Source organism: Copadichromis virginalis, linkage group LG3 (assembly GCF_057382275.1).
Source record: "Copadichromis virginalis isolate Kocher_CV1m ecotype Utaka linkage group LG3, C_Virginalis_male_GT1.1, whole genome shotgun sequence".
Lineage (NCBI taxonomy): Eukaryota > Metazoa > Chordata > Actinopteri > Cichliformes > Cichlidae > Copadichromis > Copadichromis virginalis.
In genome coordinates, this window is record NC_140620.1 from 7,705,912 (window position 1) to 7,725,859 (window position 19,948).

Here is a 19,948-nt window from a genome sequence, read left to right on the forward strand (position 1 = left end):
CGGTTCAACTGTGGTATAGGCACAAATAAGAAAAGCACAAACAATCAAACATATTTTAAAAAAACTGTGGTACAGGAAAGAGGAACTTCAAATAACACAGGAACATGATCAGAGAACACTGCATCACAAGTTGAGAAAAGAACATAAATGAAGATCAAGTGTGTCCGCCTTTATGTGTGGAATGAGACACAAGGTTAAAAGTGTCCGTGATGTTTACAAAGTCCTTTGCCACTGGCTCATTAATAGAACGTGAACATTAAAATCCCTAACAATGAGGACACCATCATATAAAGCATAATGTCAGTCAAGAAACCATAAAAGTCAGCCCATCCATCCATCCATCCATCCATCCATCCATCCATCCATCCATCCATCCATCCATCAATAAACACAGACAAACAGGCACACACAGACACAAACATGCATTGCCACCATCATGCACACATATGCAAATACTCAGCACGCACCCAACATGGAGACAAACAGAAGTGAACACTGTACACACACCAACATTCTCATACTCTATGTAAAGTCCCCCCTCCCTGGACCCAGCAACCCCGCCGACCCTGGTAGGCACTCCCGTTCCCTGGAATCCACCAAGGGCAACAGCCTGCCCTTGGACCAGGGGTACTGCCAAGCCCCACAGACGCTGGGGCCAAGTGCCACACACCAACCCGGACCCATGCCCCCAAGGCCCAGCCAGAGCCCCAGCCTGGAGGTGGAGCACACACAGAACCCCAAGCCTGCCCCAGACCCACCTAGGTGCAGCTAGACTACTAGCCTGGTACCTATGTCTGCCAGCACAGGCCAGCCTCCATCCTCCTGCACACAGCCAACAGAAAAACACCACCCAAGAGCACATAAACCACAATAATGAAGGCAGGACAAGACCACAACCACGCGTCGACCTTTGCCTTCGGTCGCACAGACTTCCCCGTACAGGCACCAACTCCACTGGGTAGTCGCCATTTCAGCCACCATTCGGGCCAGCTCCTCGCCTTGCCGGCCTGGTCGTGGGTCTGCCGTGCCCCCCATCCTGGGTTTCGACATCCCTTTAAACATGCACAAGGTGAGCCTCTCTAAATTAAATGAAATGGGCTTAGAAGAAAATCATCTATTTGATGGTAAGTCCCTCTCTCTAAAAAGGATTGATCCAATCCACTCCAAAGCCACAAAAATCCTTATTTTTGCACAGATTTGACCTTTTAAAGGCATGTGGTCTAAACTTTTGATCAGGACTCTACTGTAACACTGTTGCACAATTTTTGCACGCAGGAACATATTTTCAAGAGTCCCCCAATGATGTCTTGAATACTTTGTCATAAGTTGAAAAATGCAACAGCGCTGTTTTCACAAACGCAGTTCGACTTCTCAAACACTTTCTGACCAAGAGGCACTGAACAATGAGGGCCACATTTAAGGCTCTCAAGTAACACTAGTCTCAGTATCACTGCCTGTCAGCTCCACACTATGGCTGATGTCCTCAAACAACAAGCTCTCAGGAAGGAACAATGCAGCAAAGGTAGGGCTAAATCCGGCATCCTTTCCCTTTTACTTTGGCTGCTGTATATAAACTACGTAGAGCTGCATGGAGCGGCACTATGTCCAACTGTCACATCATACATGACAATTTTTCATTTTAACAGCTTCTTAGACACGCCTGATAGAATACCTGGATGCAGGTCTGCACATTTCACATTTCTGACTTTATATCATCTGTTATATTTTATCTGTATCATATTGAATATCTTTCTGTGTCAGAATGTGTAACTGTTATTCTGTTTTATAGAAAACTAACATAACAGAGCAACATCAGTGCAAATTACAAAATGTAAATTCTTGTCTGCATTTTTCTTCATGATCTGGCATCGTTAGGCAAGAAGCATTTCTTTACTTTCTACATTTTGTAGTTTTGTAAGTGCGATAGATGATCATTTTTACATTTAATCTCTGTCAAGTAACCATTTCTTATCTGCACTGGGGTGAAGCATTTACATATACACCTACTCAATGACAACATCAATTATGCATTTCTACTTTAGCTATCAGTTTCCACACTACTGTTTCTCTGTCTGCTATCGACTCACATTTCAAGTCTCGCTTTTCATGATACTGAATCAGTCATCCCCATTCCCTGTGCCCTATAAGTTGCTATTTGGTATGCAACAGCAGCTGTGACTTCAGTCTAGGTTCACGCGTACTACTCTTTATCGTGATTTGCATGCACCAAGAATCACCTAAACTGCCCTTCTGTCTCTCATCTCTGCTGTAACATCAACCCAACACATACGACTCATGTGCTTACCTTGTCAAATCGGAAAAAGAGACAAAATAAAATGTACCAAAATAAAGTGATCAGTTTGCTTTCATCTCAAACATAGCTGTCATAACCTCTGGTCTTTCACTGATGGGAGACCAGTGTACAAAGCAGGCTGCTGCCAGCTCTGCTTTCACCGCTCTGAGATCAATTATAGTGGGCGCTTTATACAGAAACAGCTAGCATTAGCAAGTAAATGAGCTTCAATGGTTTATGGTCATTAACAAATAAGTTTCATCTTGTTAACCATCCTTAATGTTTGAGTCTAATATGTTTTACCAAATGCTCCACATTCATATTTTAATCCCTTGTCTACATATAGTCAGTTAACCATGTCGCACACTTTTAATTAAACAGATTTTTTGTTATAAATAGTTTAACATCCTTTTTGACAAAGTCAAAGAGCACTTAATTCTGCTTGCCTTTTTGTAAAACTCACCAGAAATATAAAAAAAATGTAATAGGCGTGGTTGTTGAATCTGCATATAAGAACATAATATATCCGAGATGAGTAACTTAAATTTGTCATCTAAACATAATTTAGCCTTGTAATTGTCATATATATGCGTTTTCTCTGGAAGCTCCGCCCCCTGGACAGCAGCTCAGTTCACCATTGTTTGGAAACTTTATTGTGGTCTGGAGATCTACACTTTACAGGTAAATACAAATTTAAAGCTAAAATACCAACGAGAAAGAGCGTAGACCCTTTATATATAAGTAACATTTGGCGGTAACATTTTTTTTACTAGTATGTTGGCTGGCCAGGAGCAACGTAAGGCACCGGTTAGCTAATGTTAACCATTGTCAATTGGTGTGAGAATCAAATCAGAAATATTCAAATATAATGTGAGTTAAGATTATTTACATTTTTAAAGCTAAATTAACAGACCATTATAAACTTTTATCAGTGTCTGGTGTTACCAGCAACAATTACAAAATTATTATTATTAATGTAGCTGCTCCTTTGAAAGTATGTCAGCAGTAACAATATCCACACACAGCCTTGGGCACGATAAACATGCAGAACTGCAGAAACTAGGGTGGCCCATTATTTATGTGTCACATGACCCTCTTCCTGTTGAAGAAACAAAAGTTGTATCCAAGATGGCCGACTTCTAAATGGCCACCATGGTCACCACCCATCTTGAGGAGTTTGCCCCCTCACATATACTAATGTGCCACAAACAGGACTTTAATATCACCAACCATTCCCATGTTATTACGGTGTATCCATATAAATGGCCCACCCTGTAGTTTCTGCGGTCAGGGGAATCTACACAGACCCCAGATGTAGTGTAACAGTTATCCAAATGTTGTGTATCCTGTTTGCAAGCACTGAAAATATACTAAATCAAATTAAATGAAAGCTTGCTCCATGCTAGCTGCATGTTCACCATAGACAAGACTGGGCATACCCCAGTTTGTGGGACAACCAGCAGCACGCACAGCATTTAGAAAACTGCTCACTTCTTGCTGGACCTACATCTTCCACCGTTTATACACAATGACAGTGACTGACAATGACTGACTAGTTACAGTAAACTGTCAGTGCAATAGCTGCTGCTGTTATTCGGCGTATTGAACACTTACCTTGTACCTCTGGATACTCTCCTGAGCTGAAGGATACTTTTGAGGTACTATGGCAGCTTGGTCTTGGGCCGCGTCCCACTTTACTATTTGCTATGAGACAGTTTAGTAACTTTCCTGTTGTAGCTTTTCTTGCTCGAGAGCAGCAGGTTTTCTCAGTGCTGTGTTGTATTACAGTTCAAAAAAAGAGTGTCACATGCTTACAGTGTTAAGTGTAAGTCCAGTTTTGTAATTCTGCAATACTGAGAAAATACAGATAACTGGTTAAAGACACATGTTTTTGTTCATTGCCTTGCTGTTTTTAAAGTGTTTAGAATTAATATCTCAGAGATATTTATTTAAACCAAATGATGTACAAAATGTATTTATCATCTGCAGATGTGAGCCTGTAGACCAACTGATATTTATCTGTAATTTGAGATTAGCAAGACAAATACATATATATAATAATTATTAAAATTAAGTCATTATATTGGTTTAACATAAGATAACTAAATACACTGAACATAAAAAGGTTAAACATAAACAAACATTTTGTGTTATATTTACATGCAATAACTGTAAATGACTGAAAAACATAATAAATATCATATAAAAATCATGTTCATTTAGCATGTAAAAGTTGTGCAGCTATAAATCAGAACATTAATGTTGACTAACCAAAACTTATTGTGTGCAACTGATGTACATATTAATTTTTCTTGTTAATCCAACAGTTTACTTTTTGAAGCGTATAGCTTTCATTTTCTGAGTGAATCAAATATGTTCTAGTTGTTCATCGTTGTTATGTACATGCACACCAAAATATTATGGATACTTGTAGCTGATAACTAGGTGTGAATACTGTCTTTTTGCTTGATGTGACCTTAACTTCTGTGATGAATTTAGGCTACATTTTGTAAATGTTACAAGTTAGGTAAAGGCAGACTGACTTTGTACTCAGTGTTTAGCCATATAGTCATTGTTTGTGTGACTTTTCACTTGCAGTTGATTAGCTGTGTTACCTTCAGTATTGTTTTGCACTGAATAATTTGAATTGATTATTTTATACAATATTTTTATTTGAGATTATCTGTTACTAATTTTAAGTAATTAATACGGTCTAAGTCTAAATATTACTCTTATACAATATTATCGGTCACATGCTTCTGTGTTTTGTAGTTCTTTGTGTGCCTAATGTCCAGTGTAACACATGTTCATTGTAATTACAAAGTAGCTCTAACAATACAAAGAGCTTTAATATATAAATGTCCCAACAAAGGACACAAGGTGCCCCTCAAACAAACTATTTTCTCTTCTTAGAGGATGTGCAGATATTAATTTATTGAAAAGTTTCAAAAAGAAGAGAAGCTGTGCTTTACAGGGATCTTTGGTGTATTATGGTAGCACACAGTGTTCACAAGCTACTGCTGTCTGAAAAAAGAAAAGTCAACACAGCCTAGGTTTTACCATGTGCGCTTCATACTAACGTAACTCCTCGACCATTTGGACTAGAGAGACACTTCAAATGGTTACTGAAAGACGAGAAGACAAGCTTTACGAAACTTTATGGTGCATCATTAGAAAGCGCATGCAATAACAGTGCAATCACAAGTAAGAATTGATGACGCACGGAGCAGAGAGGCGGGTGTGGAGAAGTGGCAACGCACCAAAAAACTGATTTATAAAACTGAGTAGGCTCAAAAACGTTTTTGTACATATTTAGTGTAGTTCACATTTAAAGTTGATGTTGTGTTGCATTTTGTTCCTGTTTCCACTTAACTATAAATCTGAAAAAACAGAGTCCGTTTGTTGTTGTTTTTCGAATTTAAACTGTGTTTCCATCATAACAATACAATAATATAAAATGAGGCCAGATATTGAAAGCTGAGTTTATTCTGAAAAGGGGACAAACGCATTCGTTTATAATATGATTTCTGGTCTTTTTCCAGCCAAAATTACCATATAAGTCCAGGTGGCTTAAATGATGCTTGGTCGATAAAGGATTGTACAACTATTGCAGTGTATACTTGTGCTTTTAGACAGATGTACAGAGAGATGTACAGGCATGAATGATTTCTTGTTTCATCTAGCCAGCATAAGTGGGAGGGCGAGCTGGAGTGGCCCGGGCACTTTGACTCAAGACCAGCCCACCAGGTATTATCAGAAAAGCCATAAACCAACGCTGTTGCAACAGTGATGTACACTGCCTTGTTGGTATATAAGTATGATTTCTATACATTTTACATCAGATGACCACTTTGGTTGTAAGATTCAGATAATTATTTACCAAAAGCTAGACATTTTAAACCACCAACTCTCTCCAGCCATGTTGATGAATTACCTTTATTGGGTGAAAATGTTCATTTCCAGTGAAATGACACAGTCAGACTATGCTTACAGGATGTGATGTTATAACACTAATGTGTAATTTATTTGTTCAAGACGTATTTCTTTGTTATGGTAAAGAACATTAAAATCATGATGAACAACACGAGTGGCGATTTCTCTAAACTTGTGTATATAATTTGGCATTTCTTATTGTAGGTCAAAAATAAATACATAATATAATTTTATTTAGTTTAAAGGTTTATTTGCAAGACACAAAAACAGGCAAAATTAAAAGTTACAAATGTGCTGTGCATGAAACGAATTCAAACGTGGTGACAGAGCCAGGTGCAGATGTTAATCTGGCTGTAGGCTACTCAGCCACAGGTGGTGGTAATTGACTCGACTCCATTTGAGTGCACACAAAGTAAACTGCACACTTTAGCTGTGAAGTGAAAACACTGAAATCGCAGTAATAACACGTACGAGGGGAATAATAACGAAGACTAGATTCTCCTGATCGTTACTCTTGCTGTCCTGTGAACAGCATCGGCGTGGTGTTAATTGTTTGCTGTTCTCACAATCGCCTCCTGCCTGGGAATATCACCAGGTAAACTTCCGACATTTTTAAACATTTTGTTGTTCAACAGCAACAAGACTGTCGGACTGTGTTTGAGGAAACCTCACAAATGTCACAGATGAAATATCTGTTTGCGTGTGCAGAGCGAGTTTAGATATTTGCATCTGTCATTCCTTTGAGCTACTCCTTTAACATTTTTTCTTTTGTTTTGTTTTTTTAATTATCATTTCTGTGTCAGATAATGGAGTCAAATCTGGCGCCTGTGTAGAGCACTCAAAACCCATGAAGGCTTCCAGGGCTCACGATGCACTCCACAAGGAACTGCTCCTGGCACATAAGAAGTAGGTACCATATGAAAACCAAATATTTTCTAACATTTGAATGAAGTCTAATGCGGTCTGTTCATCATTTTTTATCACACACAAATGTGACTTGTAGTCTAAATTACTGCGAGTGGTCAGTAAGACTAGAAAAGTGCTACACCACACTATAGGTGGGAGTACATTACATTGCAAGTCTTCACCTGTTCTTCAAGGGTCACCTGAGGGCGAGTCTGTTTTTACAGGCAACTTCTTTCAACATGTTGCACATATCTTTACAATCATCTGTTCGGGACATTTTTCCACTGATATCTACCATTACCCATGTGATAGTTCATGATTTCTTTGTTAAATAAACTAAATGAGCAAGCTAAGCTTTGTCTGTACATTCTCTGTTCTTTGTTGTCAATTTTGAGCCAACTTTGTAACACATGTGGGCTCGTTCATAGCTTTGAATGCTTTTTGGAAGCACCAAGTAAAAGTTAATTCTCCAGAGAGAGGGGTTTTGTATGTTGTCAACACATGTAAGTTAGTTCTAGCTTTTTATTTTAGATTCTCGACTTAGTGAGTCCCACTATTGTTGATTTAAATGGGGGGACCGTTTTTCCAGCAGGTTTCAGAGATTGTGTTCTGGGTAACTGTACGTGTTTGTTGTCTTAGTTTGTCTTAGTGTTGTCTTAGTAAGGGTTTATTGCTGGTTAAAGGTGGTCACAAGAAAATGCCAGCTGTAGAACCCTGGTCTTCTGAGCAGGAAGCTAATGAAGTTCACATTTGCATTGATTTTTGTTAGCTTTTGTTATTTTTATCTGTTGTCACATAAACCCCAGTGATCCTGTTTTATTTGCAGCCATACAAGGTTATCTTGGTTTCGTCAAGCTAAAAAATGTTTTCCAGAACAGAGCAGGCTCTTTTAGATTGGTGTCCATAGATGGACAGTGATACATCTGTCTCAATAGTGTTCTTGACCTGGCAAGTTGTTGTGATGAAGTTTGTCTTAACCAAGAAAGAATTCCTCCACCTTTTGTCTTGTGTAGTCTTTTGACAGTTTAAGGGGTTAGTAGGCCACTGCAATAATTCTAGTGTCAGATTTTTCATTTGAAAAATTTTCTGACACTCCGCGGGCACCTTCGTTCTATTTAGCGTCTTAGAGCACTGGATTTCGGTTGAAACCCACAGCGGGTAAGGAGCTTTCTTGTCTTGACCAAGGACCAAGATGGCGGCGCGTGAACACGAGGCTCAGTGTCTCTCCAGAATCTGCTATTTAGCGTTTTTTTAATCTACTTTTAACCGGATTATTCATCCAGAATTGCTGTGCGTTGCTGACCTACAGCAGACAAGAGCTTCTGGACATCTGGACTCATAACTCCAACAGTTTTATCGCCGATCTCCGACTCATCCCAGAGATCTCCAGAACACCAGAGGCTGCCCACTCTCCCCGGCCGGGCGGAAGTGCACGCAGACGGCGCCGAGAACGTAAACAAAGGCGAGGTAGGCGCGGAGGGCTATGGGCTAAGGGCTAAGCTAAAGCTAACAACAGTATTTTCCTCGCCAATGTCCGTTCTCTGGCAAACAAAATGGATGAGATATGGCTCTCCATCACTAACAACAGACGGATTATGGACTCAAATGTCATGTTTTTCACCGAAACATGGTTGAACAACAGCTGCCCGGACAATGCTATCGAGTTAGCAGGACGCCACACACACCGAGCCGACAGGCTAGCAGATGACTCCGGCAAGACCAGAGGTGGAGGTTTGTGCATTTATATTAACAATGCTTGGTGCATGAACTCCACTACTATTGAGAGTCACTGCTCACCTAATGCGGAGTCTCCTGCCACACCAGAGGAGACAAGACTTTAGACCGTGTTTATTCCAACCTGGCTGGAGCCTACAAAGCAACACCCCTCCCCCACATTGGACAATCGGACCATGTCTCCCTGTTCCTCACACCTCGGTATTCACCACTCATCTAACGTGTGAAACCTGCTGTGAGGACAATTAAAGTGTGGCCAGAGGGGACAGACGCAGTGCTCCAGGACAGATTTAAAAACACAGACTGGAATACGTTCACTCACACAGACCTGGACCAGTACGCCTCATCTGTACTGGAGTACATCTCCAAAACCACAGACAGTGTCACCACCCAGAAACGTATCACCATGTACCCCAACCAGAAGCCTTGGATGAACCGGGATGTTCGTCTCCTCCTGAAGGCCCACAACACCGCCTTTAGGTCAGGAGATGCACACGCCTACAGTACAGCCAGGGCTAATCTAAAGAAGGGCATCAAAAAAGCCAAACACCATTACAAAAAGAAGGTAGAAGAACACTTCTCCAACTCCAACCCCCGACGCATGTGGCAAGGACTCCAGACCATTACAGACTACAGGACCACCAAACCCTCCCCCGCATCCTCCAATGTCTCCTTCCTCAACAAGCTCAACAACTTTTATGCTCGTTTTGAGCGAGGGAACCCCACAACCACAACCAAAGCAGACGTGACGCCAGACCACCAACCTCTGACTCTCTCCCCCACCGATGTAGGATCAATGTCCAAAAGGCGGCAGGTCCTGATGGCATCCCCGGGTGTGTTCTCAGAGCGTGTTCTGGGGAGCTTGCAGGAGTGCTCACAGACATATTCAACCTGTCCTTGGCCCACGCTGTGGTACCGGCCTGCTTCAAATCCACCTCCATCGTCCCGATACCCAAAAACTCCAACCCATCTTGCCTCAATGATTACCGCCCAGTAGCACTCACCCCCATCATCACTAAGTGATGAAGCACACTTCAAATCCTGTCTCCCCCCCCACCCTGAACCCCCACCAATTCGCATACCGCCAGAACAGGAGCACAGAGGATGCAGTCTCCATCGCACTGCACTCTGTCCTCTCACACCTGGACAACAACAACGCCTACGCCAGAATGCTGTTTATAGACTTCAGTTCAGCATTCAATACAATCCACCCCTCACAACTCATCAGGAAACTGACAGACCTGGGCATCAGTTCCCTCATCTGCAAATGGTCACTGGACTTCCTGACCAACCACCCCCAACATGTCCGGCTGGATAACCACTGCTCATCTACAATCACAATGAACATTGGTGTACCACAAGGCTGTGTGATGAGCCCTTTCCTCTACTCCCTCTTCACCCATGACTGCAGGCCTGCCGATGGTTCCAACACCATCATTAAGTTTGCAGATGACACCACAGTGATTGGCCTCATCAGTGACAACGATGAGGCCGCCTACAGGGAGGAGGTGGATCGTCTGGCTGAGTGGTGTGACAGAAACAACCTGCTGCTTAACACCGAGAAGACCAAGGAGCTCATTGTGGACTACAGGAGGAATGCTGACCCACATCCACCCATCCACATTAAGGGGACGGCTGTGGAGCGTGTGAGCAGCTTCAAGTTCCTGGGAGTCCACATCTCCGAGGATCTCATCTGGACGACCAACTGCTCCAAGCTGGTCAAGAAGGCTCACCAGTGCCTCTTCTTCTTCAGGACTCTGAGGAAGAACCACCTGTCCTCAGACATCCTGGTGAACTTCTATCATTGCACCATCGAGAGCATCCTGACCAAATGTATAACAGTATGGTACGGGAACTGCTCTGCCTCGGACCGGAAGGCGTTGCAGAGGGTTGTGAAAACTGCCTAGCGCATCGCCGGAGCACCACTTCCTGCCATAAAAGACATCTACAGGAAGCAGTGTCTGAAAAGGGCTGGGAAAATCATCAAAGACCCCAGTCACCCACATGGACTCTTCACCCTCCTGCCCTCTGGGAGGCGCCACAGGAGCCTCCGGACTAAGACCACCAGGTACCGGAACAGCTTCTTCCCCACAGCTGTCAGACTCCTGAACTCTGCCTCCTGACATCTGACCCACGTTAACACATGGACTGAACATACACACACCCACAATGGACAACTGTACCCTCAAACACAATAATAACATGGACTGAACCACCATTCACAACCACTAGCACTTTATATAGCCTCTGTAGGAATTATATCTCACTTATCTTAACTGCACTACTGTATAGCTCTGTGTAAATAATCATTCTGTACATATGATAATTTTTAATCCTACAACTGTTTATAACCTGCATAGTTCCCATTTCTGTATAGCTGTATATCTCAGATTTCTGTATATTTTTTTATTTCATATTCTGTATAGTTTTTCATAGTTATATCCTGTTCATAGCCTGTACAGCTTGTACTCACTACAGCCTGGACATACTGTACTTAAAGTTATAGCATATTCATAACATACCTTCATACTGTGTATTATAACATACCATAATAGACATATTTCTGTAATATACTTACATATCTACATTATTGCTAATATATATTATAATATATCTATATCATGGCTAAAGCACTTCTGGATGGATGCAAACTGCATTTCGTTGCCTTGTACCTGTGACATGTGCAATGACAATAAAGTTGAATTCTATTCTACTCTAATTCTATTGATGTCAGTGGCTTTTATTTCCTCCTTTCAACAGCTTATTGTCCTTATTGTCCTGTGTTGACTGCTGGGATCTTGTTCCAGAGGTGTGGACTTGAGTCATATGACTGAAAAGAAAAAAGTCTTGTGACTTGTCTTGGACTTTTACACCGATGGCTTGCAACTTGAACTGAACTTGAAACTGTTTACTTGAAAAGCCTTTAGATTTGGAGTAAAATAAAGATAATAAAGTTTATGTCATGGTCTGCGACCCAGTGAGTTGAATTGTTTATTATTTACTTGCCACATTATTGCTGTCGGTGTTTTGGTTTTCTTCCCTTTGCCCCTCATGTTTCTCTGTGCTCCCTCTGTTCTGTGTCTTGCTATCCCTGCCTGTGTGTTCCCTTGTTTCCAGTGTAGTCAGGTCACTGTGTAAAGCCCGTCTCTCTGAGTCTGTGTCTTTGCATGTGTGTTGAGTTTCCTATTTTATCCTGTTGAAGATGGTGGACATCTTGTAACCTTTTGAAGAAACAACATATTTGACACAAGGTAAGAACAAAGTCGCAATTAGTGCTGTCCATCCATACTGTTCCTCAATCACCACCTTAAAAAACTTAAGCCTCAAGTCAATTTCCTGAATGGCCTGGTAAGGAGTTTCCAAGCATCTTTGAACAAAAGATTTCTTGGAATCATTATCAGTGTGCGAATGGCTAGAGCAGCCTCCTCAGATCGAGTGTACCTCAAAGCAGCTGCTTTGGATCCAAAACAATGACGTGGTCCCACCTCTGTCTTGTTCTTCCCACTCAGCTGACATCTCAGGATTTGCCTTACTGTCTGTAGATATTTTGTGGTTGCTGCTTTCCTAGTGGCAGCTTCACGGTTCCCATTTGGCTGTGGGGACACAGGTCTTAAGGAGACAGGACTCACCCCATCTGGTCCAGTAGACTTGCCTGAGTGGAGTCTTCTCATTTGTCTCTGAACCTGGTCTTGAGTGAAAAAGATAGGTGGGGTGATAGAGGGGCGTCAGGACTTTTACAGGAGGCAACGGTGCAATGTGGAGAGGGAGGCAGAGAGAGTGGTATGGCTGTGGATGTAGCTGACTACAGGTAAGGCTGTTGGGGGGTGAGCATTCACTGCAGTGTCGAATCTGTTGAAAAACACATTCAATTCATTAACTCTGTCCTGGATGACTCAGCCCCAGCCTCTGCTGCTGAATTGCTGCATCTGTTGTTTTCTTTAGCCAGTAGATGTGGATCATCGCAGGGGCTGATACTGTCAATCTCCCCCTGCTTGGGACACCTACTTGAATATCTGCCACTGCGATGGATACTCAATCCTGTTTATGGAGGTTACTATAGTCTGCTTTTAGCTCCACTAGCCACTAAGCACTGGTGCAATATGTTGTGTCATTCTGCCATATGCTCTTCTGATATTGCTCGGTCTCAGTTGGGCTGTATACACTGATAGTATACCTTGGATGTCTCAGTGGAGAGTAGCTGGCAGCGCTTCAGGACTACTTCGTGCGCACAGACGGGAGCATGTTTAAAGAAGCAGCCACACGAAACGGCCTCCTGGACCTGGACAAGTTCACTGAATTTGTGACCTGCTACATCAGTAAGTGCACAGAGGATGTAACGGTCTCCAAAAACACACCACGAGAACCAACGAGAAGCCCTGGTTCACTGCAGCAGTACGTGCATGTCTGAGAGAGAGAGATGCTGCTTTCCGGTCTGGAGATAAACCGGCTCTCAGAACAGCCAGAGCCCACCTCTCTCGCGCCATCCGACATGCAAAGCGTGTGCATGCACAAAAGATCCAGAGCCACGTCCACAACACAAAAGACTCACGCAGTTTATGGCAGGGCATTCAGGCCATCACACAGTACAAGCCTGGACCAAGCAGCTGCATCAGTAAGGCCTCCTGGATTGTGCTTGACCCCTCACACTCCTCACATGGACTCTTTTCTCTCCTTCCATTTGGCAGACGCTACCGCAGCATCGGGGCCTGATCCTCCAGACTACGGAATAGCTTTTTCCCACAAGCCATCAGACTCCTGAACTCACTACCAGGCCCCCATCTCCCCCCACAACACACCCCCACACAAACTGTTAACAGACTCTTTTGCACTTTACACACCACTCCCTCTGTAAGATGGTAAATGGTAAATGGCCTGTATTTGTATAGCGCTTTTACTAGTCCCTAAGGACCCCAAAGCGCTTCACACTACATCCACCCATTCACACACTGGTGATGGCAGCTACATTGTAGCCACAGCCACCCTGGGGCGCACTGACAGAGGCGGAGCTGCCGGACACTGGCACCACCGCCACATGCTGCTTTATAGACAAATGTTTTACTCCAGGTTTACAAGCTGGTGACTTTAAACCACTCCAAACTCTAAATTGTAACTTCTCTTGATCCCCTAAGACTTAAGTGTATATTTGTTTTTCGTACTCCTTTTTATATCTATTTATTAGCCCTTTTCCACTGATGTAACCGGAGCCCTGTCGTCTTGCTTCTCTGTATGCTGCACTGGATATAGCAGAGATGACAGGATGAAGTTTACTCTGACTTTGACTTTCCTGAATTCTGTCTCCATTGTATACCTCTTCATGATCCTAGCCAGGGATATGAGTCTTTACTTGGCAGTGCTCTACAGCTCCAATAGCTAGCTTTGGAATTTCTCCCCATGTTGCCTTGATCTTGGCATCGCATATCCGTCTCCATGGAGGGTCCTCCTCATTGTGGGTCCTTGTAACCAAGCATTCCAGTGGTTTTAGATAAGTTATTTGGTTGCAGTGATGGTTGCAGTAGAGATTGTCTGTGCTGCATATACATCTGTAGTTGGTACTGATAGGTTTGTAACTTGAACCCATCCGCTGGAACGTTGAAGACAATATAATTACACAGCAAAGCAAGACACAAGGCACCAAAGTTCTCTGGTTTACTCATGCATGAGGGAGACCTGCCTAGAGCCAAGTGTCGTCCCACCACTTGACCTCCACCAGACTCTCAGCCAGGCTCCCCATAGCACTCCTTTTATTGTGGTTACATGAATATGCATAGGGTCATTAACATATAGCATCTTACATAGGTATACATGTGAACAAAGAATACTGTGTGTGTGTGTGTGTGTGTGTGTGTGTGTGTGTGTGTGTGTGTGTGTGTGTGTGGTACTGCTGATCAAAGGGTCATACATCCTTGGTCAGGAAGAGGGTAGCCTCACCCTAGATAACACGGTGAGGAAGTCCTGCAGCTCATCTAAACAAAAAGCACTTAGACTAGAACAGATGCAACTACGTTAATCCTACCATAAAACAATAAGAGAAGGTACGACCTCTCTCGTGCTCCCAGGATGTGGGTGTGCATTCTAGTGTGGAATACACACCAAGCCTTTGCAGCCTGTTAAAGATCACAGTCCTATCACTACACAATTGATTATACACCTCTAAGCATATATGGTTAAATATTTCTAAGCATAAATGACAATCAACAATACAAAACCTAACAGGTACTTCACATAGTCTTGGTAAATCAGTCAGTAGGGTCTGATTTTACCAGTAGGCCTTTACCTGACATCATGGCTCCCCCTTGCTGTAGCTTTCGAGTTTTACCTCATCAATCTTCAGTTGTGATAACAGTTGCTTCCTGATGCTGGAACACTGAGCTACTAGTTGCTTCTTTGTTAGTCTAGATTTTAGGTGTTGAAGATTCCTTAGGTCCCACCTCCTCTTGATGTAACACCTTCCGCTGGTAGGTGTGGTAGCATTTCAACAGCCCCGTATTCTCATCTTAACTGCAGTTTTTCTCTGCTTCCTTTATGGATAAAGGGGTTTGGCTCTGAGCAGCAGATCAGAACTTCAGCAGGTGCTTGAGAGGAGGAAAAGGGAACAGAGTTACCAGGATGAGGAACAACATAGTAGGACTCCTCTGGAGAAAGTCCTACTCAGACGTCAGCAGAAACAGCATGAGGTAGTAAACTTAAAGTGTTGCACCAGCTTTAGCTACTTTTAGTAAGTTCCTTCATTTAATCGGATCATCCATTATAAACAGTGTCTAGTAGGGTTCAAGACCATTTCCTCCAAGACTACTGTAGGGTATTTATCTTACAATATAAACCACCCTGAGGTTACTGCTGTTGTGATTTGGTACTATATAAAACATAATTGTACTAAGGAAGGACTGTAGATAAAATGAGTGGATTTCAGATATCATGAAGAACATTATTAACACAGAACGCAAACGGACTGAACTCAGTTAAAGCACTTCTTACTCAATGCGTTTAATATTTGCATACATTCACGCAGAATGTATTTCATAAACAATAAACATATTATGTCATAAAAAGGACCTTTTTATGACATGAAAAAGTTACTTTTTCTCTGTCATTTATTTTCAATAATAAGTTCTATGTGCTTCTCTTTGTCTCTTAGAGAGAGAGAAAACAAGATGAGGAGGTACGAGAGGAATCCCAGCTGATGGAGTTTGTTCGAGTCCGACAGAACTTAAGAAAGATCCACACCGTGGTCCAGGAGAAGAATGCAAACTCTTGAACTGTTATTGAAAAATATGAAAAGATTTATTGTTTCATTTCACTTTATTCAATGTCTGATGTCCTTTACATGTAAAAACACTGGTTGTTGAAATACAGAAAGGAAAAAAAAATTAATACAAAATTGTTACACATTTTTGTTATACTTTACATGTGCTATATTATATACTTTTTAAAAAGAAGATATTCATAAATGTAAATAGGAACTGTTCTTTAACTTGTGCTGTTTAGTTATATTGAAGTCTTGTTATAAATTACTGCTACGTTTATGTTTTAATAATACCAGATGTTTTTGCAAACAGTTGCACATAAAATCCTGAACACTGCAGGACAATTAGCATGTTTTGTTGTGAAGTGGAAAAAAATACAAATCAAAATGTAAAATTCACAAAATTTGGCCAATAACTCTTGTTAGTGATGGAACGGACTGTGCTGAGGCTTCGGGGTATGTGTCAAGAAATCCAGTATTAGGAATAAAATGATTAAATAAAGCTGTTTTTATACACATTGCTATGTGCTCATTAAAGAGGGAATTGGATTATCGTGATTGTGCAGAGGGTTTTGCAACATGCTTACACATTATACCGTTTAAAAGTCAGGATGATATTTCTGGGCCAAGGGATCAGGGTTCAGAATATCCTGAACTTAGATAATAGATAGAATCAGTAGGATAATATTAATCAAGGTTAGGCAGGGAGGAGTTTTCTGTTATATTCCAGGAGAAGAGCAGATACGAGACAAGGCCAGATGTGAACAGAGAGAGAAGATTCGCAGGGAGACGGCAGGACCGCCACTTTGCTTCCCAGAAGAAGACAGTCATAACAATACTTGTTTGTTCTTGTTTTATAAAACTGTACAGCCCGCTCTGATGGTCATCCTCTGTGTGAGACAGACGGCTGATTTCACTCTGAGGTCCAGCGCTGTAAACTTGTAATTTCAAGTGCTGAAGCAAATTAAATCTTTTAAACGACAGAAGTTCTCCTGTACTTCCTTAAGAAAAAACAAACATGTCACCAGAAAGTCTTTTATGAAGATTCTTCGTCATGAGGCTTGCTTCATTAGGGTGAGTGATGTCACCGATGACATCTGAAGCCTTGCTGGTTCAGAAAGTGGTTGGAGTGTTTGTGTAATTGATGATCATATATTAAGTAGATTGGATCCATGCAAAATTTTCATGTTAGTGTTCAAGCTTGTTTTCATGGAAAAAGAAGTGTCTCCCCCTATATGGCATCACTTTGTCCTGATTTCTCCTAATAAAATATTACACATAATGTGCAATGTGTTACTGCGACTACAATATTCACAAGTCGGATTTTTTTCATCATTCTAAGGTGAAGTATTTGTTGTGTGCCAAGCACCTGACCTATGGGTATCATCTAGAAAGAGGTGCATTAATCCAAGCTGGCTGTGGGATACTCGTCCACTCTGTGGGATACTCGTCCACTCTGTGGGATACTCGTCCACTCTGTGGGAGCCAGGGATTGAACCACCAACCTCCTGATCAGCAGCTGCCCTGCCCTACCTCCTGAGCTACAGCCACATCATTAAATATTTTTTTAAAGTGTCATTAATTAAAAAAAATGTAAAATCATTCAAAGGCATTTAAAGAAATTTGAAGCATTTAATAAATAATAAACACTTTAATGGAATAGTAATGACTGATATAGTTAATTATTTCAATTTTAATTTGTAATTAATTAATTACACATTTAATTATGTATTTATTTTGGCATTTGTGGGCCTCAAAGCCCAAGCACAAAATATAGTTTCTTCCCTCTGCTGCTGAGGATACATTCATCTGAGTCACCAGCCTCAGAAATCACAAGTTAACAGCAGCTCAGATCAGAGCCCAGATAGATGCACACAGAGCTCCAGTAGCAGACACATCTCTACATGTTCAGAGGAGACTGTGTGAATCAGGCCTTTATGGTCAAACAGCTGCTGAGAAACACAAGGAGTGGACATTAGACCAGAGGACATCTGTGCTTTGGTCTGTCCACATTTGAGATCTTTGGTTCCACCTGCCGTGTCTTTGTGCGATGCAGAAGTGAAGGCAAAAGGACCAACAAGTGCTCAGCATCTCTGGGAACTCCTTCAAGACTGTTGGAAACCGTTTCAGGAGACGACCTCATGAAGCTCATGGAGAGAACGCCAAGAGTGAGCAAAGCAGGACTCAAAGCAAAGGGCGGCTTTCATTACTACATAATTCCATATGTGTTCATTTATACTTTTGCAGTCTTGATTGCAGCAAGGAGGAATTATGGCAGGAGCCCTAGCTCCGCCTGGAAGAGAGAGCTGGGGATTCAGTAACAGCAGGTCCTCATCTTTGGCCTACACCTTTGCCATCATTATATCTGGCAAGGAGTAGGCTGGGGCGCCACACAGCTGGGCCTCCAACGCCAACTAAGACAAGCTTCTCTTAAACATAAAACAGAAATTTGGATGCCAGATGGATCAATATCTACCCACCCATCAGCCATAAATGAGTAGTTTGAGAAATTCTACCGCGACCTTTACATCACCTTTTTTTTTTTAGGTATTTACAAGTCTGAAGCTTTACTAGTAAGCACTTCAGACTTTCACAACCACCAGATCATTCAGTTACTGATGACATACTTGATTTGGACCCTTGTGCAAAAGGCAATATTTGAATAAATTATTTCAAGATTCACCGAGCTGGGAAAAAACTAGATTAACATGAATAAAGGATCTCAAAATGGAAATTCCCAAAGAATTCTGGCAGCTCTGTCTAGAGCTTTCTGTATTAGACAATGTTTGATACAATTTAAGAGAGTACTTAGTTACAGACAAGCAAAAATGTATCCAACTGTGAGTGTAGCATGTGCAAGATGCCAATCAGGTTCCAACCACATTAGGGAATATGTTTTGGGGGTGCCCTCGGCTACACAAATTCACAAGAATGTGTAGGTCTTTCATACACATGCAACAGAACAATTTCACCATCGGCCCACATCTCCACCTTTAGGATTCCTGCCCAAGCTGTTATGGTTTCGTCACCACAGCTAAAAGCGATTGCTTTCGCCTCAGTCACGGCTCAAAGGTTTATTCTTCTCCACTGGAAATTAGACAAACCTCCTTCTTTTAACAACTTGGTAAAAGAAATGCTTTAAATGTTACAGCTGAAAAAACTGAGCTACAGCAATTCAGTTCAATTTTCTTTATACAGCACCAAATCACAACAGCAGTCACCCGAAGGCGCTTTATATTCTAAGGTAGGCCCAACAATAATCCTTACAGAGGAAAAACTCAGATTCATGGATTTAAAATGGACTCGTAAAGTTTTGGCGAACTTAAAATAAAACAAAAAATAAAGCTCGCTAGCAAACATGAAATAACTTTGCCAGTGTTGGTCTATGGGATGCCAATAATAGTCCATTTGATTAATTTACCATGCTGAGCATTGTTACGTTAACTTGGTGATGACTTTGCTTACAGAACTGTTATATCGTGAGTGGTGCTTCATATGCCAATGTGGCCACATTGTACATCATAGTCATGCACTTTATTTTCATGTTTTACAGTAACAGACACGCGTTTTCAAGAACACAGGTTTATTGAACTTTTTTAACTAACATTTCTCAAACAATTGTGAGGACAGAATATCCATTGTACTAATTTCATTTTTTATATCATGGATTTTTTACATTTGTGACACTACCATTCAAACCCAGGTCTACTTAATAAAATTACATGTTTCCAACTTCCTGTACTTTTTTGCATTTATCAAAATATGCTGATATTTTATTTACAATGCTTTCTGTAGACAGTGCTGAACAGAACTGTTGGCAGGTCAATGAGCTGCATATC

At 41.6% G+C, this 19,948-nt stretch overlaps 1 protein-coding gene across 1 annotated transcript; it reads left to right on the forward strand.

Moving 5' to 3' along the window:
* Positions 1–5,908: 5,908 nt before the first annotated feature.
* LOC146712537 (actin-associated protein FAM107A) lies at positions 5,909–16,754 on the forward strand. Its single transcript, XM_085452636.1, has 4 exons — positions 5,909–6,040; positions 7,030–7,132; positions 15,399–15,540; positions 16,002–16,754. The coding sequence occupies exons 2-4, from the start codon at positions 7,074–7,076 to the stop codon at positions 16,119–16,121; spliced, it is 321 nt and encodes a 106-aa protein (XP_085308762.1). The 5' UTR covers positions 5,909–6,040; positions 7,030–7,073; the 3' UTR covers positions 16,122–16,754.
* The last annotated feature ends 3,194 nt before the right edge of the window (positions 16,755–19,948 follow it).